General features: G+C 44.8%; 1 protein-coding gene and 2 long non-coding RNA genes across 5 annotated transcripts; 2 read left to right on the plus strand and 1 right to left on the minus strand.

Moving 5' to 3' along the window:
• The first annotated feature begins 3,584 nt into the window (after positions 1-3,584).
• LOC112133795 (uncharacterized) lies at positions 3,585-9,491 on the plus strand. The gene is made up of 3 exons (XR_002915405.2): positions 3,585-3,822; positions 6,642-6,798; positions 9,095-9,491. It is a non-coding gene; the product is annotated as an uncharacterized LOC112133795 (long non-coding RNA).
• TRIM31 (tripartite motif containing 31) lies at positions 4,294-15,131 on the minus strand. Of its 3 annotated transcripts, none has more exons than XM_054558615.2 (9): positions 13,909-15,131; positions 13,168-13,263; positions 11,863-12,093; positions 10,443-10,465; positions 9,485-9,600; positions 6,579-6,653; positions 5,513-5,578; positions 4,867-5,049; positions 4,294-4,642 (listed from the first exon to the last, which is right to left on the minus strand). In XM_054558615.2, the coding sequence occupies exons 1-9, from the start codon at positions 14,323-14,325 to the stop codon at positions 4,602-4,604; spliced, it is 1,248 nt and encodes a 415-aa protein (XP_054414590.1). In that variant the 5' UTR covers positions 14,326-15,131; the 3' UTR covers positions 4,294-4,601. The 3 variants fall into 3 exon arrangements, with proteins under 3 accessions (XP_054414590.1, XP_054414592.1, XP_063581496.1); XM_054558617.2 differs by having other exon boundaries at positions 4,867-5,187; XM_063725426.1 differs by lacking the exon at positions 4,294-4,642 and having other exon boundaries at positions 4,867-5,119.
• On the plus strand, positions 12,079-22,126 carry LOC129060192 (uncharacterized). Its single transcript, XR_008526717.1, has 3 exons — positions 12,079-13,359; positions 16,298-16,448; positions 21,666-22,126. It is a non-coding gene; the product is annotated as an uncharacterized LOC129060192 (long non-coding RNA).
• The last annotated feature ends 5,416 nt before the right edge of the window (positions 22,127-27,542 follow it).

Genomic DNA, 27,542 nt, shown 5'->3' on the forward strand with positions numbered 1-27,542 from the left:
ATTGAAGTCCTAACCCCAGGTACCTATGTATGTGGCTTTATTCAAAAATAGGGTCTTGGCCAGATGAGGTGGCTCACCCCTGTAATCCCAGCACTTTGGGAGACGAAGGTGAGCAGATCGCTTGAGCTCAAGAGTTGGAGACCAGCCTGACCAACATGGCAAAACCCTGTCTCTACAAAAAATATGAAAAGTAGCCAGGCATGGTGCTGTGTGCCTGTAGTCCCACCTACTCGGGTGGCTGATGTGGGAAGATCACTTGAGCCAGTGAGGCGGAGGTTTCAGTAAGCCGAGATCATGCCACTGCACTGAAGCCTGGGTGATAGAGCCAGACCTTGTTGAAAGAAAGAAAGAAGGAAGGAAGGAAAGAAAGAAAGAAAGAAGAAAGAAAAAGAAAGAAAGAAAGAAAGAAAGGAAGAAAGAAAGAAAGGAAGGAAGAAAGGAAGGAAGGAAGGAAGGAAGGAAGGAAGGAAGGAAGGAAGGAAGGAAGGAAAGGAAGGAAGGAAGGAAGGAAGGAAGGAAGGAAGGAAGGAAAGGAAGGAAGGAAGGAAGGAAGGAAGGAAGGAAGGAAGGAAGGAAGGAAAGAAAAGAAGGAAGGAAGGAAAGAAAGAGAGAAAGAGAAAAAGAAAATAGGGTCTTTTCATCAAGTTCAAATGAGATCATATTGGATCAGGGTGGGCCATTATAAGAGGAGGGAAATTTTGACACAGACACATGGGAGACGGCCATGTGAAAATGCTGTCAGAGATTGGAGTGAGGCATCTATAAGCCAAAGAATGCCGCGGATTGCCAGCAAACACCAGGAGCTAGAAGAGGCAATGAAGCATTCTTTCCTAGAGCCTTTGGAGAGAGCATGGCTCTGCTGACACCTTGATTTCAGACTTCTTGCTTCCAGAACTGTAAGAGAATGTGTCATTGTTTCAAGCCACGCAGTCTATGGTGATGTGTTATGGAAGCCCTAGGAAACTAATATAGCAGATAAGTGTGTGTGTGTGCATGTATACGTGTGTGTGTGTGTCTGTCTGTCTGTGTAGGGAAATACCATGGAAAGTTATTATTTGTTATAGCCATTTTATCATATATTTTATGAGATTTTATCTTTTCAAGACAACTTTGCATGTGCTTTGGGTTGAAAGACCTGAGTTTGAACATTCATACCATATTTGGAATATGGGAATGTAACGATACCTAATTTAAGCAGTTGTGAGAAGCAAATGGAATAATGTATCTGAATCCATTTAGTAAACTGTTCAACGTTGTAAACATGCTGTTAGTAGTATCATAACTGTGTGAAGAGGCAGAAAACACTTTGGACTGGGGAACGGAAATCTTGGCCAGGGTTCAGCATTCACTTGACTTCCCAGCCATAACATCGAATAAATGACCAGGACTCTCTATGAGTAAATGAGCTTCTGAGAGGCTCCTAAAGAGGGGACCCCTATCCCTCACGGCTGAGAAGAGTGTGGTCATAGTTCAAGGTTAAGGTCCAGGTTGGAAGACCTCCCCAAATTTAAACCTTGCTACAAAGTATTCTTTCATTTACTTTGAACCCTTCCTTCATTTACATCCCTTTAGGAACCAGGCCCTGTAGTGCTCAAGGAGCGTGGGAGAGTGAAACGAAAAGGAGTGAGACGCTGCTTCTGTTCTCGAGGACTTCACAGTCAACTTGCCATAAGTGCTGCAGGGAGATGGCTGTAGTGGCTTTGGGAGTGTGCACACTTTTCCAAAAGAAAGAACCAGGAACCCTGCCTGGGGAAAGCTTCCTGGAGGAGGTGAGGTGGAGCTGGTCCACGAAAATTGAGTGGGATTTCCAAGACATCAGTCTTTCGCGGGAAAAGAGAAATTAGGGCATGGTTTTAATTTAGTAAATATTTATTAATCAAGTATCCCATTCCAGGGTCCGTGCTAAGTGTCAGGGGTTGGTAGAGTCAGGAAGTATAAAATCAACTTAAGACAGTTGGGAAAGATCTCCCTTTGTAGTAAGGAAGTTGAATCTGTACACAATGAAAGGAAACAAGGTAAAAGGCGCGAAGTCCATGACCATGACGAGGGCTGTGAGAACTGTAAATAGGGAATTTGGGCAGTCCCGGCTGATTCTGAATAAAAGTCCGGAGGGGCGTTACTTTCGGGTCTCGGCCTGTGTGTCCCCAGCCCTTGGTTGTCCCCTCCGCAGGGAGGTGAAGGCTGTTTATGTAATCGGCGGCGCCTTGTGGGCGACTAGGGGAACCGGATGGGGGAGCCTGGCCAGGGCTGACTGAGCGCCCCTGGAATCCGCGCTCCGGGCGTTGGCTCACTCCCGCCCCGACACCTGGGCCCGCCCTCCCGCTGCGCAGCCACGCGCCGGCAGCAGCGTGGTCTGGCGGGCGACTCCCCACGCCTCCTGCAACACCGCCCTCTCCCTACCGGAGCGAGGCGGCAGGAAAAGCCCAGAGACGCCTGGTCCCATCCGCCTACCCAGTCCCCAGCTGGGCTGAAGGGAGGAAGAGGAAGGAACCCATAATCATCCCAAACTGGCACAAATCGTGGGTTTTACTGTCCAGAGGTCATTTCGTCTCTGCGTTTCCAACCTCCTCGCCCTTTTACTTTTTTGGGCTCACTCAGGAAACTGGAGCAGTCCTTCTCTGGGTTTAACTTCAGTCCCTCACATGGCAACACTAGGAATGATCAAGACTTTTGTTGCGGGTAGTAGTGATGTGGTTTTGAGAGGAGGATGCATCTGGTCGTGGGATTAATTTTGGTTTCTGAGTATTATGAAGAACTAGAAAAGTTTTGCGTATGTCGGTTTTCAGGATGGGGTTCAGATGGGTCAAAGCCCTGTGCAGGGCCACTGGGGCTGCAGGAGGTAAGATGGAGGAGGAGACAGGGAGACAAGCCGGGGTCAGTGGTCCAGTCCCCTGCGTCAGTCTTAACCAGGATGCAGCTGGATGCTTGCACGTGGCAGCTTTTTCAACCACCTGTTGATAGACGTTTGTTTCCAGTCTTATCCTGTTTCCAACTGTGCTGCAATGAACAGCCTTGTGTATAGCCTTTTAGTGTATTTGAGCCTTTCTTTTCGACCCAGGCATATTGTAAGGAGAGAGGAACTGAGAGATAGAAGGAATATTTAAAGCAGGGTCAGAGAAATCAGGACTGGATCAGGAGGAAGCCCGAAGGGTGTAACCTTCCCATAGGGCTGCTGGAAGCCTAGCTTCAACCCTTCCAGCTGCAGCACATCCCAAAGTGGGGTTGTAGGGGCGAGAAGCGAGTGAGGAGGAGATGCAGAGGAAGGCAAAGAACAACTCTAGCGACCCAAGGTGATCCGGGTGCCGGAAAACAGATGCTGGAAAAAGGAGATCTGCCCCAGAAAGGAGGCATGGAAAGTGTAGATGTGGGTGCTCGAGGTGGCGTCGTAGAAGACTACCTCTCCGCCCTAGTAATCTACGCGGACGCCCACTTTGTTCGGACAGACCGGGAGATCCTCCCGGAAACCGCTCTCGGTGAGCGCCTGGCACTGGGAGCCGGTGCTGTGCAGCTCCCCGAAGCCGGTCAAGGGCTCCACCTCCAGGAAGCCCCGCCTAGGAACCAGCTCCAAGGCCACGCCCAGCACGCAGGCCCCGCCCCCGGGCCCTTGGAGCTCCGCCTCCCAGGCGCCGCGGCCAGAACAAAGGCCCAGCGAACCCAGCACTCAGCGGAACCGGTAGAAGCGTCGGAGGTCGCCCGGCTTCTGCGAACCGCCCTGGGATGCGAGGTCCGGCATCACTATCTCATCCTGGGAAAGGATGAGATCCGGGTGGGCCGAGGCTGCGTCCAGTGTCACAGGGGCTGTGTGAAGATGAGGAGAAAGAGGTGGCCAACCCCGGGTCAAGTTGTCCAAACCCCCTACCTTCCTCTGATACCCCCGTCTCACCCCCCGCCCCGCTCGATGTAGCCAGAGAGGCTTTCTCTTCCCAGTCACAGCCTTTGAGGTCCCCAGAGAAGTCTTAGGCCCGGCCCCGCCTCCTCCTCCTCAAAGTTAATCCCTAAGTTTCACAATGTGTTGTTCTGTGGGCGCAGAGAGAAGTTCCTCATTGGTGGTGGTGGTGAGATCATTTCAACACCCGAAGATGAGACCATCTCTTCCTTGTCCATTTCCCGCGGCCCCTAATTCCCATGTCTAAGACAAGAATTGAGTCTAGTATAAGAGGTGTCGAGGCTCAGACTTTCTGAGGGCCAGTAATTTTCTAAAGTGGAGTTCCTCAAACACAGGGATGAGTGAAGCGTTGGAATACAAAAGGAGGAATATTCATCCCCCGCCACATACACACACTTTTACTAGGATTCCACGTTCAGTCACAGTTTATTAAAGTTAGAAGTGTCTCCATCCACCCCCTGCAGAGGCTTGCGTGGTGGTTCCAGTCTGCTAAATATTTCAGAATGGGGACCTCATTCTATCTACTGATTTATCAAATCTCATTAATTAATTTCCCTTGCTGATATGAGGGGCTGGGAGAGAAGGGGGACGTGGGAATGTAAGGAAGAGCGACAGTGGTCGGGCTCATGGGGTTTGACGGACTGTGACCCAGGCTGGCGTTGCTCATCTCTGTACTTCACTCCTGGCTGAACGGGTGCCCACGGTAAACAGCTGCTTAAAGAGTGCGGGGACTGCTGCAGGGACTTCCTTTTTCCACTAGGCGGCACCACAGCCAAAGTGATAAGAAGTCAAGCGTGGAGCGGATGACGAGATTGTCTTTTCCCCTCCTTTTGCTCAAGAACTCGTCCATTCCTTCTCCAACCCTCTTCACCACCACCCCCGCCCCCATCTCCACTCTCAGTAGCCCGAGCCCTCCCATTCTCCACTCCTTTGACCCAATTCCACTAAGTCAAGAACCGTGATCGCTCTCAGCCACTCACTCAGCGCCACTCTATGCTCCGAAGTCCGTGTAGCACCACCGCTCCCCGTGTTCTCTGAGCTGGCTTGGCTTGAAGGAACCTCATAAAACCAAGCCCGGATCGCTGTCAGCCACTCACTCGGTGCCGCATGGAGCTCCTTGGACAGCGCAGCGCCAAATGTCTTCGTGTCCTGAGAGCTAGCTCCTTGACCAGAAATCTCAGCATAAGAGGCCAGGAGACATACTGGAAAAGTGACTTTCCCAGCAGAGGAGGCCTGAAACAGGGAGTGGGATGGGGCTGAGGAGTGGTGATTTGGTCGCCCCGATGTAGTTGTTCTGCCGCCTTTGCGGTAGAAGGAAAGGAGAAAAGAGGTCAGTGGGAGCACCTCAGCAGCAGTTCTCCGTTGCCAGACAGCACAGCTGAGCTCTACATACAGCAGGAGCTGTATGAGCTCTACATACAGCAGGAGGGATGAAACTCAAGAAAGTACACCTGAACAAGTTGGAGCGCCCACTGTTTCCTGGCAGAGGTGTAATTTGGGGAGGAACTGAGGAAATGGAATAAATGAATTCATTCATTTATTCCATTTGGTGGAATTGGGTGGATACAGCATTTTGACCACCTGTAGACTTAGAGGTCCCTTAGTATTCAGAGACAGGACTCTTACCTGGAGAAGATGACCTGGGCTCTGAGGTTTTGTTCATTTTATGATTATTTTTCTGCAACAAGTCCCCTAAAAATTGGGGAGAGAAAACCAATTAGGTCTTGATAACCAGAAGCTGCAAATTAAAAACAAAAACAAGCACCCTGCCATCATCAATCAGAACAGTCAATGGTTCTCAGTGGGGCCCATTCCCCACCCAGGGGGAAGTGTGGAAACTTTTCAGGTTGTCTCAGTGACAACAAGAGTGTGGTTCTCTACTGGCTTGTAGGGCTTTCTGGGGCCTGGGATACTAAGCATTTAACAGGGCAAAAGTCATGGAGCATAACAAAGACAGCCTTTTTAAACACCGGTAGCTCCTTTTGTGGAGAAATGCTGGTGGAATAGGATCCCTAAATCCTGCTCTCTGGCTTTGGAATGCATTCTGTAGTTTCTGGCTTTGGAGAAAGGAGTTCTAATTATCTCTCTTTCACTTAATAATCATATGACCTGGGTAACTTACCTCCCCTCCCGGAAGCTACATGGACCTCACTGTAAGTTGCAGATAATAACACCTATCTTGGAGGATAGTTGTGGGGTTTTGAAATATGAGATGTGCACATAGTGGTCCTTTAAGAAACGATACTTCTACTGTTATTATCTTAGGTGGCAGAACCATATCTAATGACTTTAGCACAGGCTGTTATTACAGTGGGTCTCCATCCCTTGAGCTGTCCTGACCTCACACCCAGAGGAGTTTGCCCCAAAACCTGGTGCCCTGTAGGGGCAGCAAATACCACAGAGGTGGAGCTGCCTCCTTCTTGTCCCACTTTTTCCTCCCTGTCTCTAGGAGTGAAGAAATACATTTGTAATTTTCTATTACTTCTGAATACTTCAAAGTTTGGGATTAGTGACTGTTTTGTGAGTTACCTAGGTTTAAAATAATAAAACAACCATATGCATGTTCTCTCAATTGGCTGAGGAATGGGCATTCACTTATATCTGGCCTTCATCTAATCATAGAGACACAATTCTCCCCCTTGTCTCACTTTCCCCAAATGGCAGGAGCAACCAACCATCATTTCTCACTTACAGCTCTTCATGTCATTTTTATTCATGCTTTTGAAGAATCTGTTTTCATCTTTTTTCCTATCAGCCTGGAGGTGGTCTGGGGAATAAAGAATGAGATGAAATGGTGAGAGTCCAGAGGGGTTGAGCAAAGAACTCAGTATCACACAGCAAGGCACTAATTTGAAATGCCTGGGAGAAGTAGAAGCTGCATTTGTCTCTCATAATCTTATTGGACCAGGAAGGTATGAAACCCTTGAGAGATGCCCTTTCTGCTTTCCTGTGGTGGCTGCCTAGCCCAGCACTGTCCAGTATGAATGGAATCTGAGTCACAAATGTGAACCACTTATAGATTTTTAAATTTTCTAGTAGTCACATTTAAAAAGTAGAAAGAAACTAGTAAAATTAACTTTAATTATATATTTTATTTAACTCAATATTCTCAAAATAATGTTATTTCAACATGTATTATAAAAATTATTGCTATCTTTTACAGTCTCTTTTTACACTTAATCTTGTGAAATTAATGATTCTTCACATATAGCATGTTTGAATTTGGACTAGCTACATTTCAAGTGCCTGTCGGCACATGTGGCTAGCAGCTACTAAATTGGACAGTGCAGAGCTAGTCCCTTTCTCACTACCTGACAAAGGTAGGTGCTCAGGACAAAGAGTGCCTTGAGGCTTCACCCTTTAGCTTCAGAAGGCCTACTGTGGGTCTAGCCACCCAGGAGCCAGGTGGGGTAAGAGGGGGGCCCCACTCTCCTAAAGCCTGGATGGCAGTCCTGCCCTCTTCCACATGAAAGAGGGCTTGAGAGGGAGAATGAAGACAGAGCTCCTGCAAGGGGAGGCTGAGTGCCTTCATCTCCCAGTTCACCCCTGCTGGAAATAGGGGCAGGGCATAAGAGACTCCTTTTGCAGGTAGAGGATGAGCCCAGAAGTTGGGGACAATGGCCCATTCCTGGCCTAGATTTCCTGTAGGGGTGCTGGACTGAGTGAAGAGCTGTAGAGTGGAGCCCCTAGATAGGGAGCTACTTCTGGCCCCAGCACCCTTCCCCCAGTGTCCTGCAGCCCCAAGATAGCACAAGACAGCCTGGGGCTAGGTAGTGGGACAAGCGTGGGCAGCTTCCCTGAGAGCCACCAGCCCAGTCATGGGGACTGCTCAGGAGAGACTCGGGGGCCCTCTTAGGAGGGGTCTGCAAACCTGTAGCATAGGAAACACTGCCTGGGAGCACTTCACCTACAAGGGCCTTTAGCCACTTCAGGGCCCAGCCACACCCTTCTCCATGTACGGGTTCCAGATCCAGTCACCCCGAGCAGGGAGAACCAACCCTCATAATAAGAATTGTGGAGATTGGACCTGTGGTATAAGTAGACTCCCTACCACCTCCTGTATTTCCTGGGCTTTAATAGGGCCAGGTGGCCATTGTGCCTTCTTCTTTGGGGTAAAAATAAAATAAAAATAAAACAGAGAAAAAGAAGAAGGAAATAAGGCCAAATGGGAGTTGGGGGACTGTGTGTGTGTGTTTGTGTATGTGAAAGAGGGAGAGAATAGGGGGATACAGAGCAGACCACACTGGTCTTCCTCACTCCAAACCTGATGAAGTGGAAAGGGCTGGGCTCCTTTATTGAAATTCCAAACTAGAACCAAACTATTCCTGACCTGAAGAGCCTATAAAGGTGCTGGATAGGGCCAGGCATGGTGGCTCACGCCTGTAATCCCAGCACTTTGGGAGCATGAGGCAGGTGGCTCACAAGGTCAGCAGTTTGAGACCAGCCTGACCAACATGGTGAAACCCCGTCTCTACTAAAAATACAAAAAAACTAGCTGGGCATGGTGGTGTGCGCCTGTAACCCCAGTGACTTGGGAAGCTGAGGCAGGAGAATCGCTTGAAACCAGAAGGCGGAGGTTGCAGTGAGCCGAGATTGCGTCACTGCACTCTATCCTGGGCAATAAGAGCAAAACTCCATCAAAAATAAATAAATAAATAAACAAATAAATAAATAAAGTTGCTGGATCGGCTGAGATCATGCCCAGTGGGATGGGACGAGCTGGACAAAGCAAAGCAATTACTGGACAAAAGAAAAGCTCAAACAACAAAATTAAGAACAAACCAAAACATGCTTTCCTGTTTATGTCTGCCGAGTGGAGATTCCTGGCTGAATGGGTGGAGATCTTGGGGCATTGCCCTGGTCCTCCTTTTCCGTAGTCCCAAGGGGAAGTGTTTGTGTATGAGGGGCTGGGAGTAGGGGTGGGGGAGGTGGGTGTGGAACTCCAGATGATAATTTCAGAAGATTCCATCTAGCTGTCTTTATGCCCACCTTAGACCAACACAGTCTTCACAGTAAGGGGAGTCCTTACAAATACCAACCGTTCTTCCTAGTTGCAAACACAGACAGGTTTATGAAAAATATCTGGACGAACATCTAAAACCCAAGTTATCCACTACTGTTCTGCTGATTTCTGTTTCCCTGTAAGGCTGGAAGATGTTTCTCCCCAGAATGTCACTGATTTTGAATTTATTTTCTCTTCTTCTATAGGCAGCAGGAGACACCAGTGTGCCCCAAAGAAGGAGAAGCCAGAGATGACAGTCCCTGCCAGAGGCCATCTCTGGTCCACCAGACAACTCAGCACCAACTTCCCAACAGCCACTGCTCTAGGCCAGGTGTCCACGTGGGGAATAGGTCCAGGCCCTCTATGGCTCTTGCAGGAGTCAGGGAGGCAGATAAATAACATATCACGAAGACAGAATGTAAGAAATGCCTGGGAGGAGGCATACGGATGCATGGAAAGTACTCAGCCAGGAGCCTGGCATTAGAAGGGCCCAGGGATTGTTGGCATGTATGAGTCACAGTTCCATTTCAGTGGAGTGAGCAGGAAGAGAATCTCCTAGAAGTAGGTGAATAGAGAAAATACAGCCTCTTCCTTACCTTTGAATTTTTTCAGGCTCCCTGTGATGGAGTCATGTCTTGATTTTGCTTCACTGAGTTTTTTCTCCAGTTCCAGAGGAACAGGGGTTGGGTTGAGAAACTGAAACTCTTCACTCCTAGGAAGATGTGGTTGAGCTGGTTGGTGAGATCAGGGGATGAGGTGTGGGAGAAGGAGGATCTGAGACATGGGGTTGAGAAATGAGGGGATGAAGACTTGGGGGTACAACTGAGAGCGGTGGCTCACGCCTGTAATCCCAGCACTTTGGGAGGCTGAGGCAGGTGGATCACCTGAGGTCAGGAGTTCGAGACTAGCCTGGCCAACATGGTAAAACCCGGTCTCTACTAAAAATACGAAAATTAGCCAGGCTTGGTGGCAAGCACCTGTAGTCTCAGCTACTTGGGAGGCTGAGGCAGGAGAATCACTTGAACCTGGGAGACAAAGGTTGCAGTGAGCTGAGATTGCGCCACTGCACTCCAGCCTGAGCAACAAGAGCACAGCTCCATCTCAAAAAAAAAAAAAAAGACCTGGGGGTTAAGGGATAGTGAGCTGGGAGTCAGAAAGCCAGGGCTAGGGATATGGGGCAGGAGTGAGGTAGGGCATAGGGACATATGGAAATGAAGATGGGAGATGGAGACAGAGAGGAGAGAAAAAACAGGTTCAGGGAGACAGAGTAGGGACCCAGGAGCTATTCAGTTGAGCAAGGGGGCATTCAGGAAATAGTAGAATCTGTGCTGAAGAAGGAGGAAGCCTGAGAAAGCAGTTGGTTTCTTTAACAACCAACCACGTGCTAATATGGTTGGCATAGGCCTTCCCCGGCTGCAGCCTAAATGTGTGAATGCAAAGTTAGAGGTGGGTGGGTATTTCTGAGAGAGGAATGTTGACTGCATTTGGATATATGTTGAGAATTGTATGTGGATGAATCAGTAGGCAAAATACATTTGGGGTGGCCCATCATACTTGCACAAGATGACTTTGATATCCTAGAAGAGAAAGAGAAACAGCACAGCCTCAGCACTTGGCTAATTCCCAGGAGCCAAGGAGGAGGTGCAGAGCCTGCTGGGTGTGGGGCAGAGCAGGAGGAGTAAGAACCCCTCCAAGTCTCTCTTACCCCATCCTCCTCCCCTCTCCCCACCACGGAGGGCTTCTCCAAGAAGCACTGCTCTGCCAGTAAGCAGAAAAGTGTTTTGACCTCAAGAAGAACTGAGTGAAGAAGAGAAGAGTGAGATTTAGAAGATGAATTTGGCTCTGAGACTGAACAGGGGAGCCCTGCTAGCCAGGACAGGAGAAAGGCTAGAATGGCTTTGCATGATCTTTCTTAAAATAAATAAATAGGTTTTTGAACCTGTGGGAGAATAGATGACTTGAGAAGGGATCATCTCAGCTTATTTTAAGCACAAGCTAGACCTGCAGTGTTCAATATGGTAGCCACCAACCACATGTGGCTACTGAACATTGGAAATTGTGGCTAGTGTGACAAAGAACTGAGTTTTTAATTTGATTTTTACTAATTCAAATTTAAATTAAAAATAGAGGCTGGGCACAGTGGTTCAGGCCTGTAATCCCAGCACTTTGGGAGGCTGAGGTGAGCAGATCACCTGAGGTCAGGAGTTTGAGACCAGCCTGGTCAACATGGTAAAACCCCGTGTCTGCTAAGAATACAAAAATTAGCAGGGCGTGGTGGTGGGGACCTGTAATCCCAACTACTTGGGACTTGAGCCTAGGAGGCAGAAGTTGCAGTGAGCTAAAATCGCGCCACTGTACCCCAGCCTGGGCAACAGAGCAAGATTCCATCTCAAAAAATAAAATAAAATAAAATAAATAGAAGAAGGGTAAAGTACTTTTTCCATTAAACACAACTTTATTGATTTGGTAGGACTATATTTTACTTTAGCAATCGACAATTTAGCATCCAAATTGAGATGTGCCAAAGTGAAAAATATACACACAATTTCAAAGACTCAGTGTAAAAAAAAAAAAACCACCACCAAAAACCCAGAATGTGAAATATCTCATTAATACTTTTAAAATATTCATTACAGGCTGAAAGGATAATATTTCAGATATATTGAGTTAAAATATTTTATTAAAATTAATTTCACTTTTATCATTTTAATGTGACTAGAAAAATTTGTAATTCCATATGTGGCTGAAATTACATTTCTAAATCACACATGTGGCCAGAATTATATTTATGAATTACATATGTGGCTCACATTTTCATTCTAATACATGCAGCTCACATATTGCTATCGGACAGCAATGGGCTAGAGGTAGGGTGGTTGGGACTATCTCAGGTATTCTGCCAGTGGTCCATGCTCTGACCTGAGACTAGGGATGGGCTGCTACCGCTCTGCAATTCTGCCCCCAAAGGACTCACCTCCAGCAGCTGCCTGGGTGGCATGTTCTGCTTGGTCTTCAGGGAATCAATGAGCTCCTTGAGACAGTTCAACTGTGGCTCAGTGGAGGAAACATAGTGTTTCCCTGCTTCCGTTCCATGATGACCCAGCCAGTTAATCCGTGACAGCAGGAAATTCTTCTCCTCCTCTAGGACTTGATGCAGGAGTTCAAATTCTGTGAGGATCCTTTGCTTCTCATGTTCTACCTGGTCCTAAGAAACAGGGACGGGCAGAGGATGAGAGGATGGCCTCGAAGGTCCTTCTAGCCCACTTTATTCAACCATTAATTTTATTAAGTTTATATGGAATTCCCAACCAGAGCAATGTGCCAGGGCAGACTTGGAAGAAGGGAAAGGAGAGGAGAACAAACTTTTAAAAGCACCTACTACGTGCTCAGCTTTAAGCGAAATTATTAATTTACGGTTTACCATTTGCCTTCAAGGAACTGTCTAATACATTTCCAGAAGGTTTTTCAGTTTATAATCTTTCATATAGATTTTATTCCTTTCACACACACAGGAAAATAGGTAAGTGGGGTCACAATGTCTTCATTTTCCTTCTCTTTCTCTCTCTCTCTTTTTTTTTTTTTTTTTTTTTTTTTTGAGACAGGCTCTCACTCTGTCACTCAGGCTGGAGTGCAGTGCACGATCATGGCTCACTGCAGCCTCGTCCTCCCAGGCTCAAACAATACTTTCACCTCCCAGCCTCTCTAGTAGCTGGGACTACAGGCGTGTCCCAGGCGCGGTTAGTTTTCTTTCTTTCTTTTTTTTTTTTTTTTTTTAATTAAGAGGAGAGTCTCGCTATGTTGCCCAGGCTGGTCTCAAACTCCTGGGCTCAAGCGATCCTCAGCCTCCCAGAGTGCTGTGATTACTGGCGTGAGCCACCGCGCCCGGCCAATGTCTTCATTTTCTAATTGGAGAATCCGTTGAGGGCGCAGCTGGGCCTTAAAAAACTGTACTTGCGATTCTAAGACCAGCGCGGGTTTTCCGTGCCCCACCTTGTCTGCAGGTGGAGACTGAGCAGTCAGCCCGCTGTAATAGCGAGGCCGACGCGGGAGATGATGCCGCCTGGCGGGTCAGGTGCTGAGGCGCAGAGGAGAGGACACGGCCCAACCCGCCATGCCAAGCCCTCTGTCCCAGTCTGTTCCTCTGGCTCTCTGTTCCGATCTGCGCCACCCTTTCTTTATCACTGGATCTTTTTCTGAGGGGTCAGTGTAATAGGGGATTCCAGGAGCTTTGGCAGAGATGTTTCTGCTTCCAGAGATCGTGGGATGGAGTTTTTCTTACCGTGAAGACATCGACCCTGTGTACACCTTGTGCCTTCGCTTGTACTGTCTCCTTCTCCTTTTGCTGCAAGACTTGGATCTGCTCTTCAATCTGCCCCTGCGGAAAGAGGGCCGTTTGGACAGGCTGTGCCTGGAGATTTCTGGCCTCATAAAATCCTCCTGGTCTCTTAGAAGAGCTGGTGACACTCTCCAGGTGAGTCCTTGTGTAATTATTAAGGACTCGCCTTTCTCAAGCTGGCGGGGAAAGGGGTTGCTGGGAAGGGAGAAATCTGGAGCCTAAGTGACCTAAATGACCAGAACATAGTTATTTATGACTAACTAGGACTATGGATGGTGCTTTGGAATTATCAAAGAACTACAAACTTCCCTTCATCTGTCCTACCAACAACTTTAAGAGAGATGTTTTGTTTTTGCCATTTGAAAGGTGAGGTACCTGAGGCTCAGAGAGGTAAAGTGATTCCTTGCAGGTTGTAGAGTAAACTCACAAGACTGGGCTTGAGCCCAAACCTTCTGAGTCAAATTTTCACATCCTTTCCATTCTCCATTGCACCTTGATTTAGAGAGTCAGCAGTTCCCCAGACTCAGCTCTTTGAACCCACTGTGCCTGACTGCGAGCTGCCCACTCAAGCCCAAGGGGTGGGGACAATGGAGTACAAACCCTCAGTGGGAAGGTAGCAGTTTCCAGGGCCTCACTGAACTCCTGGGCTGATGGGGGAACAGGGAAGAAACCTCAAATGCCTACCTGATAATTCTGGGCAGCTTCTTCGATCAAGCTGACATTATGGGATTTGTGGTCCTTGGATTCACGACACACAAAACAGAGGAACTTCCCATCATCCTCGCAGAAATAATGGAACATCTCCTGGTGCCTCGGGCATGTAGGCGCTTTCCTTTTGGACTGCACCTCAGAAGCTTGTAGAGCTTGGATGTTCTCCACCAGATTCCGCAACAGCGAGTTGAACCTGATTGCATTCTTCCTTACGGAAGTTTTGCAGAGGGGACATTTGAAAAATCCACATGATGTTTCCCCAATCTGAGTGATGCATTTGAGGCAGAAATTGTGCCCACAGTCAATGGTGACAGGTTTCTGCAGAATGTCCAGGCAGATGGGGCAGATCACTTCCTCTTGCAGTTTGTTCACAAACTGCCCACTGGCCATGACAGAACAACAGGGCTGTTTCAAGACTGTAGGAAGCTGTGCCAATTGTGTAGGAGCCCCGGAGTCCACTGTGGATACTGTTTCTAGGAAGGGAGGAGGGAGTCAGAGAAAGTGGAGGTCAGAGATTCTGCCAATTAGTTAGAAGAGCAGAGAGAGAGGAAAAGAAGACGGAGAAAAAAATAAAGAAATGATAGAAAAGCACAAAATTTAGGATCTAGAAAATATTATAAAGAGAGGAAAACAGATGGGCAGTCCTACCTTGCTACCTCTTGAAAACAAATGGATACTTTGAATGTGTAATAGGCTGCTTATAAAGTGAAATAAGTTGCCCTGAACTTTGGACTAAAGGTATGTATGTATGGTGGTTGACTAAGATCAGAATGACCGGGGCACCAAACACCACTTATGGGGGATTTCCCAGTCAACTCTGAGTAGGGAGTGGAGGGGTGGGTGGTGATGCCTACTGAAAGGTCACAGCCAGTTCACTGCAATGCTTTGGGCATCTTGTATGCAAAGTTCAAGCCTTGGTAGAGCATCTGGAAAGTAAGGGAAGGGCAATTCTCTACCTCAGGTGCTTTGGCTCCTCACAGAATTTTGTGAAAATGTGGAGGTTATCATCACCTACCTTGGGGAATTTCCAGTCACAGGGTCAACCAACCCCTCCCTAGTTCAGTAGGATAGGCAAGGAACTTCCTTTCTGAAAAGTTGTTCTTTGTTTTTGCACTTTGCTCTTGCCCCTGGGGATCTTCCGCCTTCCCACAGCACCTGTAGCAGTCTGTCCTCTGTTGATTTTTTCTCTGTATGTCTCCAGTACGCTGGTGTCTCCGTGCCCATTCTTTGCTTTGCCAATTCTGTCTATATGTGCTTCTTCTTCCTTCTTGGCACTTCTCTGATCCCTGACTTGCCTTCTCCTATGGCTTTTGTTATGACTAGGAATATATCAACCAGTGTCACATACATTCCCTTCTGTACAGTCATGTCCTAACCTTCCCTCCTTGCCTCTTGTCTTAAGGAAAAGGGTGCTTCCTCCCTACCCCTTCCCTTGGTATAGCTTCCACCCTCACCTCCCCACTCTCCATTATCAGCCGTCTGTCCCCAGCAAGAAGTACACCATTAATTTTTATCTGATCTTAATCTTAGGTCAAACAGGGCTTGTGCATGATTTTATAATAATAGCCAGAGTGATCATACACTCTGCTTTGCCTGGAACCATCCTGGGTTTCACTTTGTCCTGGTGTAATTATTAATAGCACCTCCTTTCACTTTCAGAAATGTCCAGTTTGGACTATAAATTATGTGGCTCCCCTTATAGCAACTGCTGTAAACCAAAGACTTTCAGAAATGTTATACCTCCAGACCTTTCTGTTTGTTTGTTTTAGGGTTAAATTAAAACAGTCTAACATCTGTAAATTGTTTTACTCATACTTCTAAACTGCTGTCCCCTAGAAGCAGAATTTAACTTTTGACAGGTTTTGTTTGACCGGCATGATGATTTAGAAAATAATGATAACGTAGATGCCTTTAGAGAGGGTGGCTATGTTCCCCACCACTCTGCTACCTCACATCTCCTCGGCCCTTGAAGGCATTTGACATTATGACCCTGATTTATAGATTTATTTTGCTTATATTACCTCGTTTAAGTCTCACCTGTAAGAAATCATCTTTATCCTTTCTCAAAAAAGGAACTCAGTATTCTTCAGAATCACTTGGAAAACTTGTTAAAATTCAGATTTGCTGAACTCCAGTAGAGACTTTCTGTTTCAACAGGTCCTTGGTGGAGCCTGATGATTGACATATTAAGCAAATTCTCTGGAGAAGTCGATGCTCCTGATGGAGGCTCACACATTGATAACCCCTGGTTTAGAGACACTACTAATTGTTCCAGCTCATCCAGCTAATAAATGACAGATCTCAGACTTAATTCCAGGTTTCCTATTCCACATTAAGTCTTCTTTATTCTTTCTTGTTTCAGCATTAATGAAAACAAATAGTAATCTTTAAAAATGATAAACAAATATTTAAAAGAACATTGGTATTTCAATGAAGCTGGGCAAGCCAGCAGAGAGAATGAAAATACTCATATGAACACCACTGGAGAGTTTCAAACAACTGTCACCAAACAGGTACTGATGGCTTCATGAGGAAGGAAATTTAGACATAAAAAAGGAGAATCTATAGTGTTTCAAAGGTACTTTACTCTCTCAGAATTATTATTGTTATCCTGGGTCATCCATTCACTGGACTGAATGGAGATATATATATAATACATATATTTTTTTCTTTCTCCTTTTTTTTTTTTTTGAGACAGAGTTTCACTATTATTGCCCAGACTGGAGTGCAATGGTGAGTTCTCGGTTCACTACAATCTCTGACTCCCAGGTTCAAGCGATTCTCCTGCCTCAGCCTCCCAAGTAGCTGGGATTACAGGCACCCGCCACCACATCCAGCTAATTTTTTGTATTTTTAATAGAGACAGGGTTTCACCACGTTGGCCAGGCTGGTCTTGAACTCCTGACCTCAGATGACCCACCTGCCTCAGCCTCCCAAAGTGCTGGGATTACAGTTGTGAGCCACTGTGCCCAGCCCTTGAATGGATATCTTAAACTCTTAGTAGGCTCAGTAGTCTGAAACCAAATGCCTCCAGTTTGCAAGGGCTAGGGTCTTGAGAGAGTTGGTATTGTGTTAGTTCCAAAGGACTTCCAAGCCAATTCTGAGGCATAGAGTTTATAAAAATTAGCCATAGAACAGGAAATGATGCAGAGCCTCATGCACATGAGACAGCTGTCACACACAAGAAAGCAGACACAGAGCCATGCAGCAGCGGGTGCACAGATCTGGAGGGGACCTGCCAAGACTAATGGGATGAGACACCTTATCAGAGGCCAGTGAAGGCTAGAAGAAGCTCAGTTGTCAGACTAGACAGCCCCACAATGTTACATAAACCTCCCTGCATCAGGATTCCAGCTACAGAAGCTTCCCCTGCCTCAGGATTCACATTTCTGGGCCAATATGAATTGGTAGAGTGTCTATGGAGGAAAATAATGTGATATGTTTCAAAACTACAAATGCTCATTCCCTTTATCCCAGAAATTCCACCTCTGGGAATTTAGTCTACAGATATACTCACACATATAAATTTATTTTGGACTTTGTGGTAATGTTTGCATTAGCAAAATATTAGAAAACAACCTAAATGTACATCAGTATGGAAATGTTTAAATAAATTATAGCCCAGCTTTATGATGGAATAGAAATAAAAAAGAATCAGGGAGTTCCTTATTTACAAATGGAAAATATGGCCAAGATATATTGTTATGTGAAGAAAAAAAAAAACAAATAATGCAGAAAAATGCATGTACTATGCTACCATTTGGGTAGAAAAATATACTTATTTTCTTGAACATCCAAATAAGTTCTTTCTGGAAGGATAAGAATCTAATAACTAACAACAGTTGTCTCTAAGGAGAGGGACTGACTAGCCAGGGAACAGGGGTGGAAGAGAGGCTTTTCTTTGTATGACATATTACATTTTTTGAATTTTTAATTGTATAAATACATTAAGTTTTTTTCTTTTCTAGTACTTTTTACATTATGTTTTTACAACATTAAATAGTAAATCAAAAAATGGACAGAGAATGAAATGGACATTTGCAGAGCAATAAAACCAATTAACCAATAAATACCTGAAAACAGTAATCTTGAAAATGCACTCTGAACTCATTGGCTCATGCCTGTAATTCCAGCACTTTGTGAGGCCAAGGCAGGCAGATTTCTTGAGCGTAGGAGTTCAAGAGCAGCCTGGACAACATGGTGAAACCCTGTGTCTACAAAAAATACAAAAGTTAGCTGGGCATGTTGGCATGCACCTATAGTCCCAGCTTCTTGGAAGGCTGATGCAGGAGGATTGCATGAACCTGGGAGATCGAGGCCGCAGTGAGCCGTGATCAGGCCACTGCACTTTAGCCCCCCCACTGCACTCCAGCTTGGGTAACAGAGCAAGATCTTTTCTAAAAAAAAAAAAAAAAAAGAAAGAAAGAAAGAAAAAGAAAAAAGAAAATGCCAATTAAAATAAAAGAAGATATCATTTTATATCTTAAGTTTAAGTCTGGAATATCAAATATAGCCAAGGACATGGAGAAATAGGTACTCCTATACCCTACTGGTGAGAGTATAAATTACTGTAATTTAAAAATATTTAGTAGAATTTAAACGGTGTACCTTCATTTCAAGGTTGTGTAATGATAATGATGATGATGAAAATACTACTGCCAGTAAATAAATGCTAACATTTCTTGAATGCTTACCATGTGCCAGGCACAGTCCCAAGCATTTTGCGTATTAACTCATTTATATAGGGAAGTATTATTATTCCCATTTTGAGGACAAGTCAATGGAGATCAAGAGAGATTAAGTAATTTGCCCCAAAGGTCATTCAGTAAGTAAATAGTGGAATGGGGACTTTAACCCAGGTAGCCTCTAGAGCCTTCTTACACCCTGTATGATTCTGCCCCTCTAGAGAAAACCTTGCACATGTGCACTCAGAGATGCCTGTAACAGTATTAATATTGGCCGGGCGCGGTGGCTCATGCCTGTAATCCCAGCACTTTGGGAGGCTGAGGCGGGCGGATCACGAGGTCAGGAAATCAAGACCATCCTGGCTAACCCGGTGAAACCCTGTCTCTACTAAAAATACAAAAAATTAGCTGGGCGTTGTGGTGGGCGCCTGTAGTCCCAGCTACTCAGGAGGCTGAGGCAGGAGAACGGCGGGAATATGGGAGGCGGAGCTTGCAGTGAGCCGAGATTGCGCCACTGCCCTCCAGCCTGGGCGACCGGGCGAGACTCCGTCTCAAAATAAATAAATAAATAAATAAATAAATAAATAAATAAATAAATCCTATATCAGGGTTTTTCAATGACAGCACTGTTGACATTTTAGGCTGGATAATTCTTTGGTGTGGGGTGGTCCTGTGCACTGTAGGATGTTTACCAGCATCCCTGGCCTCTACCACTAGATTCCAGTAGCACTCCTATCCCCTAGTTGTGACAACTGGGGGATATGTCTCCAAGCATGACCGAATGTCCCTGGGGGACAAAACCTCTGGTGGAAAACCAGTGATCTGTATGTAGTCATATGGCTAGGTCTCAAAACAGTAATGAGTATGCGGTGATTTACATACACTTAGAAACACACAACACTTCATATAGTTTGCAGTTTCCATATATGTGGTAGAAGTTTAAACACAAGGCCTGAAAGGATACATACTAAATTTATGTCAGTGTTTGCTTCCGGGAGGAGAGAGAGAAAGAGAGAGAGAGGAATGGAACTAAGAAGAGAAGTAAATGGACAGAGGGAACCTCAAATTTATCTGTAATATTTAATTTTTAAAAATCTGAGGCAAACATAGCAAAATGTTTGTATTTGTTAATTCTAGGTTGTGGTTATAAGGTGCTTGTTATATGATTTTCTATTATTTTCTATATTAAGTTTTTCCAAAATAAAATATTTTAGTTAAAATAGGAAAACTGTAGAAAATGAACAATGGATAGAAATAGAAATAGAAATTCAAAGGAATTCTAAAATTAAGAAAAAGTTCAACTCCCTCCCTACTACTCAGGAAAATACAAATAATGTGATACAAATACAAAAATGAGATAAACTTTGTACTCATCAGATTGGCAAAATTTTTCAAAAATATCCAGAGTTGATGAGGATGTGGAAAGATGGAACTCTTCATATGTGGCTGGTTGGAGTGTGAATGGGCACTATCTTTTTCGAAAGCCTCAAGGCAAATGACTTAAAATGCATTTGAAGGGTGACTAGAAAGAATATTATAAGAAAAATAAAATGCACACAGGATTTCAAAAGGGTTTTTAGGCTTCAAGATAAGTCAGGGACGGTGGGGTCAAAATGAAATCAAGGGACAGCTTACACAGAGATACCCTATAACCAGTCTCCCAACAAGAGAGCTAGATTTTATTTAGTTAGAAATTAGAAACAGGAGGTAGTAAAACCAGGGTTCTTTCTTTCTTTCTTTCTTTCTTTCTTTCTTTCTTTCTTTCTTTCCTTCCTTCCTTCCTTCCTTCCTTCCTTCCTTCCTTCCTTCCTTCCTTCCTTCCTTCCTTCCTTCCTTCCTTCCTTCCTTCCTTCTTTCTTTCTTTCTTTCTTTCTTTCTTTCTTTCTTTCTTTCTTTCTTTCTTTCTTTTTCAAGACAGAGTTTTGCTTTGGTTGCCCAGGCTGGAGTGCAATGGTGCGATCTCGGCTCACTGCAACCTCCACCTCCCAGGTTCAAGTGATTCTCCTGCCTCAGCCTCCCAAGTAGCTGGGATTACAGGGCTGTGCCATCATACCCGGCTAATTTTTGTATTTTTAGTAGAGACAGGGTTTCACCATGTTGATCAGGCTGGTGTTGAACTCCTGACCTCCAGTGATCAGCCTGCCTCGGCCTCCCAAAGTGCTGGGATTACAGGCATGAGTCACGGCACTTAGCCGTAAAAACAGTTCTGTTTAAAATACCAGAATGATTAAAATGTTTGCTTTCTGTTTGCATGTATATCATCCCATTAAAAATAAGTTTAAAGTTTTCTATAGAGATTATATACATGCAAACAGAAAGAAAAAAAAATAGGAGGGCCATCAAAATAAATGGAGCAACAAAGGTCAGTTTATATAACAGTCAATATAACATTGAGCTGAATTGCTCAACCAAAGGATCAGTCATGCGATTAAAAACCCCAACAAAATGTAAAGCTCCCTTTCTTCCTTAGAGAAACCCATTAAAACATAGAAGCATAAATCAGGAGATAGTTTAAGGGCTGCTGTGCCAGTGCAAATGGAAGAACCTCAGGGTGGTCTTACTCCTCTCCCTCTGCCAGGAGAAACTGCAGTCCTCCTAACACCGCGACTCCAACTTAGGAGCAAGGGCACGGGGAAGAAGCTGAAAAGGCCTGGCCTTCGCTTGACTCGGTTATCTAGATTATTTAACTTATTGGATTGGCCTGTGGAATGGTTAATTTTATATGTCAACTTGGCTAGGCCGCGCTACCCAGTTATTTGCTGTGGTTATGCTGCTTCTACAATAAATGACATCAGAGAAAAGCGGTTGAGAGAAAAGTGGCAAGAAGAAATAAAAATATGCTTGGGTTTGAGGATCTAAATGCCCCTATCAGAACACATCAGACTATGTAATATTCTTGTCCCACAGAAGTACCATGTCCAGAGCCTAACACAGAGCTCTTGGTAACTCACTCTGGGAACCACATTTTAATAAAGGTACCCGCAAACTGGACTGCCTTGAGAGGAGGGCACTTGGATGGCAAGCAGTTTTGAAATCTCATTTCAGGAGGCATGAGGAGGATCTGGTTGGCCCTGAGAGACCCAGGAGTACAGAGTGCTGCCTTCCAGATGCGGCGAGGTTTGTGGTGGATGTCTGTCCCTGCCATGGTCTCAACACTTCTGTGCAGATTTCCACGGGCTGAATTGTGTCCCTCTCACCCACGGCTCCAAACTTGTATGATGAAGCCCTAACTCCAAGAACCTCAAAATGTGACTATATTTGGAAATAGGGCCTTTGAAAGTTGATTAAATTGTTGACAAAGAGTCAAACTCTATAAAATATTTAAAGAGATGTATTTTGAGCCAAATATGGGTGACCATGGCCCATGACACAGCCCCCAGGAGATCCTGAGAACATGTGCCTGAGGTGGTTAGGGCACAGCCTGGTTTCATACATACATTTTTGGGAGACATGAGACTTCAATCAAGTACATTTAAGATGTACATTGGTTAGGTTCAGAAAGGCAGGACGACTCATAGTAGGGGGCTTCCAGGTTATAGGTAGATTTAAACATTTTCTGGTTGACGGTTGGTTGAGTTTATCTAAAGACCTGGGATCAATGGAAAGGAAATGTCTGGGTTGAGATAAAGAACTGTGGAGAGAAAAGTTCCTCTTTTTTTTTTTTTTTTTTCGAGACAAGGTCTCACTCTGTCACCCAGACTGCAGTGCAATGGCATGATCTCAACTCACTACAACCTCCGCTTCCCAGGTTCCAGTCATTCTCCTGACTCAGCCTCCCAAGTAGCTGGCATTACAGGCATGCACCACCTCGCCTGGCTAATTTTTTGTATTTTTAGTAGAGATGGGAATTCTCCATGTTGGTCAGGCTGGTCTCGAACTCCCGACCTCAGGTGATCTGTCTGCCTCGGCCTCCCAAAGTGCTGGGATTACAGGCGTGAGCCACCGCACCCAGTCCAAAGTTCTTAATGTGCAGAGGAAGCCTTCAGGTAGCAGGCTTCAGAGAGAATAGATTGTAAATGTTTTTTATTAGACTCAAAAAGGGTGCCCAGACTCTTGATTATCTCCTGGACCTGAAAAAAAGGGAAAAGGGGATTCTCTATAGAATGTAGATTTTTCCCCCACAAGAGACGACTTTGCAGGGCAATTTCAAGATATGGCAAGGAAATATATACGGGGTTAAAATATTTTGATTTCTTTCCTTATTTGTTACGTAATGTTATGCCAGAGCCAGTTTGGAAAGTAGGCTACATTATATAGGGTTAAATAAAACCCCTCTGATGAGACTTTACGGTTTGTAGGACATGACTCCCCAGGCCCCTTAGATAGAAATTTGGGCAAGAGAAGGAAAAAGGTCAGAGTTTAGTCCTCAGAGTTAAAATAAGCCCATCAGAGTGGACCTTTATCTAATCTGACTGGCGTCTTCATAAGAAGAGGAGATTTGGACACACAGAGGCGCACCAGGGATGCTCCACGTGAGGAAAGACCTGGTGAGGACTCAGTGAGTAGACGGCCATCTGTAAGCCAAGGAGAGAGGCCTCACAAGCAACAACCTTGATCTTGGACTTTCAGCCTCCAGAACTTTGAGAAAATAAATTGCTGTTGCTAGAGCCACCCAGCCTGTGGTACTTTGTTATGGAGGTCCTGGCAAAAGAATACACAGATGAACTCCCATATCACTGCAGAGCCCACCTTCCATCCCCACAACCCCAGATCTGGGTTTCCAGCTCTTCACAAAGGGTGTCCTGACCCTTATACCTCCTAGTGGATGGAGCAGTGCTCATCTCCTCTTCCCTGTGTTGCAAACTTCAGTGCAGGCACTCCACAATCCTGCAGCTGCAATGTGAGCCAGTTTAGCCCCTCTGGACTGTATGTGGGCAATATATACCAAAATTATTTTAAAATGAACCCAAAACCTTTTGGCCCAGCAATTTCATGCCTAAAAATTTTCCCTAAGTGAAGTCATCTTCACAGGGTTAGCAATAATTCTGGACAGAAATATAGTTATAATTAAGCCTTAATCAGGCTGCACTTTGACTCACTTCCTTGAAACCAAAAGTCACGCAACACTAGATACTGACCAGTCATATCCCCACTGTTGCTATAGATAGGATTTCTGACATAAGAATCAGCCAAGGCAGGAGGATTGCTTGAAGCCTGGAGTTCAAGACCAGCCTGGGCAACAAAGCAAGATCCCATCTCTACAAAAAAATTATTAATTTTTAAAAAAAATTTTTCAAAAGAATTGCTTAAGCAGATCCTGAATTTCAGCAGAACAGCTGATGACAGCTAGTTTAAGACCTCCACAAAGGAACTGTTTTCTCAGCATGATAATACAGCTTCTTCATCTCCTTGTCCCATGACTTCACCCTGCACTCTTCAGCCAATCACTTTGGTCCACTCCAAAATCTTTAAAATCTCTAGCTCCAAATTATTTGGGGAGATGGATTTGAAGTTCCCTTCCATGTCCTCATTTGGCGGCCCTAGGATTAAACCTCTTTCTCTGCTGCAACCAGGTTTCAGCTTACTGACTTTCTGTGCCTGTTGGGCAACAAATCTATTATGGTTACATAAGGAAGTAATCAAAAACATATATAGTCAGAGAAAAGAAACCAGAAGGATAACTTATTTGTTCATTACAATGGATACTTACTACTATGTGTCAGGCATAATTCTAGGCACTTGTATTACAGTGAATAAAGTAGACAGAAGCCCCACCCACTGAGAGCCAGGCAGTAAATCAGTTAACCAAATGAATCATACATTAGGAGGAAATATTTTTTTTTCACATTAAGGTTCTAAGGAGGAAATAAGTATTATGGAGGAAAAAATAAAGCAGAAAGAGGGTATGAAGAGCAGGCGATATGGTTCCAGTTTTCAATAGAGCTGTCAAAATGGGCCTGAGAAGGTGAAAGCTAGCATCAACTTGCAGGCAGTTAACAGCAAGTTGCCAACACTTGTTATTGCTGGTTGGTGAAATTATGGGTAATTATATTCTTTTATACTTTTCTGTACTTTCCAAATATAGTACAATTAACATACTTGCTTTTACAATTTAAAAAAATCCCACAATAAATATTACTTAAAAAAAAACCTGACACCTTCAATTGGTCCCCATTTTCTACAGAATAAAGTCCAACTCCTACTCCATGGGCCTCTTCCCTTTCATCTAAACTTATCTTTCATTCCTTGACTGTCTTTTCCAGACGGCCTGATACCCTGTGACCCAGATTTGCCAAATAGGGTTGTCAGATTTAGCAAATAAAAGTACAGGACACTCAGTTAAATATGAACTTCAGATAAACAATGAATAATGCAATATTTGAGACAGACTAAAAAATTACTTGTTGTACACTTGAAATTCAAGTTTAACTGAGCATCGTATGTTTTTCCTGACAATGTGACAATTGACCTCCCTTTCCCTGTGCTGGACTAATCTCTTTTCCATCTTTCCAAATTTTTCCAGCTGATCAGAGGGTGGGGAGGAGGGATGGATGTGGGTGGGAATGAGAGATAAGCCTGCCTATCAACTCCTGTATTTAATATAAGATATTCCTGGGGGCCAGGTGTGGTGGCTTACGCCTGTAATCCCAGCACTTTGGGAGGCCGAGGTGGGAGGATCACCTGCAGTCAGGGGTTCAAGACCAGCTTGGCCAACATGGTGAAACCTTGTCTCTACTAAAATACAAAAATTAGCTGGATGTAGTGGCGCATGCCTGTAGTCCCAGTTACTCGAGGAGCTGAGGCAGGAGAATCACTTGAACCCAGGAGGCAGAGGTTGCAGTGAGCCGAGATCGCGCCACTGCACTCCAGCCTGGTGACACAGTGAGACTCCTCACCAGAAAAAAAAAAAAAAAAAAAAAAAGATATTCCTGGGGAGTAGTTGGGTGGTGGAGGGTGGGGGAACAAGGGTGGGGCATTGTAAAAACATCGTAAAAGGGCTCCTTTTTTTATCTTGAATTATGACTTTTCTATAGATAAAAATTGCACCTTTAATCGGAGAACAATGGCCCAAATGTCAGGTATAGGTGAAAGTCCGAAGTTCTCTTCAGAAAAGAAATCTATTTTAGTTATACAGAACATTTATTCAAATCTTCCACTATTTAATTTATGTAAAATATCCTAGTCAATGTTTTTAACCCGAGTGTTTTTAAAAATTGCTTTTTAAAAAATAAAAAACTTTTCAAATATTGAACCATTTACGGGGGCTTTAAAAACAGACAGCTTTTGTTCCAAATGAGGATGCCTCTCCTTCCACTTGTCTGACCTACCTTTTGCCCCTATGGTCCCCTACTCCATTTATTAGCTCCACAGAGACCTGACAGAACCTTAAAGTTGATTCCTGAGTCAGACTGGTCCTGTCTCAAGGTCAGCTCACATCTGAAATCAAGCCTCTGCTGAGTCTGTGAAGTAGAAGGCTGATACTCCCTTCTCTCCTGCAAGACAGCAGTGTGCTCTGGCCCAGAGTGGGCACAGAACTGCTGGGCCCAGGCTGCCAGAAACTTCTGGGCTGGCATCCAGCTGCTCCAATGCACAAAGCCAGCTAACACGGGCCAACCATGCCAGTGAGTCCACATTACAGATGGATGGGAAGCAGTGGGATTCAGTACCCAGGGGTAGCAGTCTAATTCCTCCCAAAGCCAAACTCTAGAAAAATTTTCCACTTAAGATTGTGAAAATAAAAGCTCTTACCCATGACCATGGTTTCTCATCTTTACATCCTCAGCACTTACCATGGTACCTGGCACAAAACAGCTAATTTTTCAGTTGCCATATTAAACAGCCATTTTATACGTGCTCTCTATATTCCAATGACGACAATCTTTAGGCAACATTGTTAAAAGTGACAGAACAGTGTTTAGTATGCAAAACTTTGCTTAATAAAAGGGAAAAATACCTATATATAGTTGTATTTAACTTCTACTTACATAAAGAAACATTGAAAGGATACACAGAAAACTAAGAAAAGTGTGTACCAGTGGGCCAGGGATGGGGGTAGTGGCAGATGGAATGAACGAAGAAGGGCAAGGTGGTCACAGTCCTACTTAATCTATACATTTTAATATATTATTTTTTGAGCCAAGTGAATGTATAACCCTTTAAGTTACATAGTTAAAATCATCTATTTTTGGTTATGTAATTCTGTAGTAGCAAAAAACTCAACTGAAAAATAGGAAGCTATTCTTTCCGTTTCTCTCTGTGGTCACATAGCCTCTCATGTTTAATTCTTTCTAAGCTCACAGATTGACCAACACAGCCACCATACTTGAGTTTCCATGACTTCATAACTCTAGTGCCCTTCACTGTCTCAATCTAGATTTCCTTTTCCCCAAAAAAATCTGCTATGTCACTTGCTATAATTTCTAGCTCTCTGCCAAATGTTTCATGCATGGCTTTTATCCTTTTGAAGATAGCATATACATTGTTATACAGTCTATGCCCAATAACCCCAGAGTCTGGAAGCCCTGATTCTGTTGTCTGTTTTTTTTTTTTTTTCTTTTCTTTTCTTTTTGAGACAAGGTCTGGCTCTACAGCCCAGGCTGGAGTACAGTGGTGTGATCTCAGCTCATTGCAACCTCTGCTTCCCAGGCGCAAGCCATCCATCCACTTCAGCCAACCTAGTAGCTGGGACTACAGGTGTGCACCACCACGTCCGGCTAACTTTTGCATTTTTTGTAGAGACAGAGTTTCACCATGTTGTGCAGGCTGGTCTCGAACTCATGAGCTCAAGTAATCCCCCAGCCTCAGCCTCCCAAAGTGCTGGGATGACAGGCATGAGCCACTGCACCTGGCCTATTTCTGCAATCTCGCCTCTCTGGGACTTGATTATTTTTGCTTGTTTGCTAGATGCATTTGAGGCCTAGGATGCTGTTACCTTCTTCCCACAATGATTGCTTTTGACACTAGCAGTTTAGAGTCACTTTA

Source organism: Pongo abelii, chromosome 5 (assembly GCF_028885655.2).
Source record: "Pongo abelii isolate AG06213 chromosome 5, NHGRI_mPonAbe1-v2.0_pri, whole genome shotgun sequence".
Taxonomy (NCBI): domain Eukaryota; kingdom Metazoa; phylum Chordata; class Mammalia; order Primates; family Hominidae; genus Pongo; species Pongo abelii.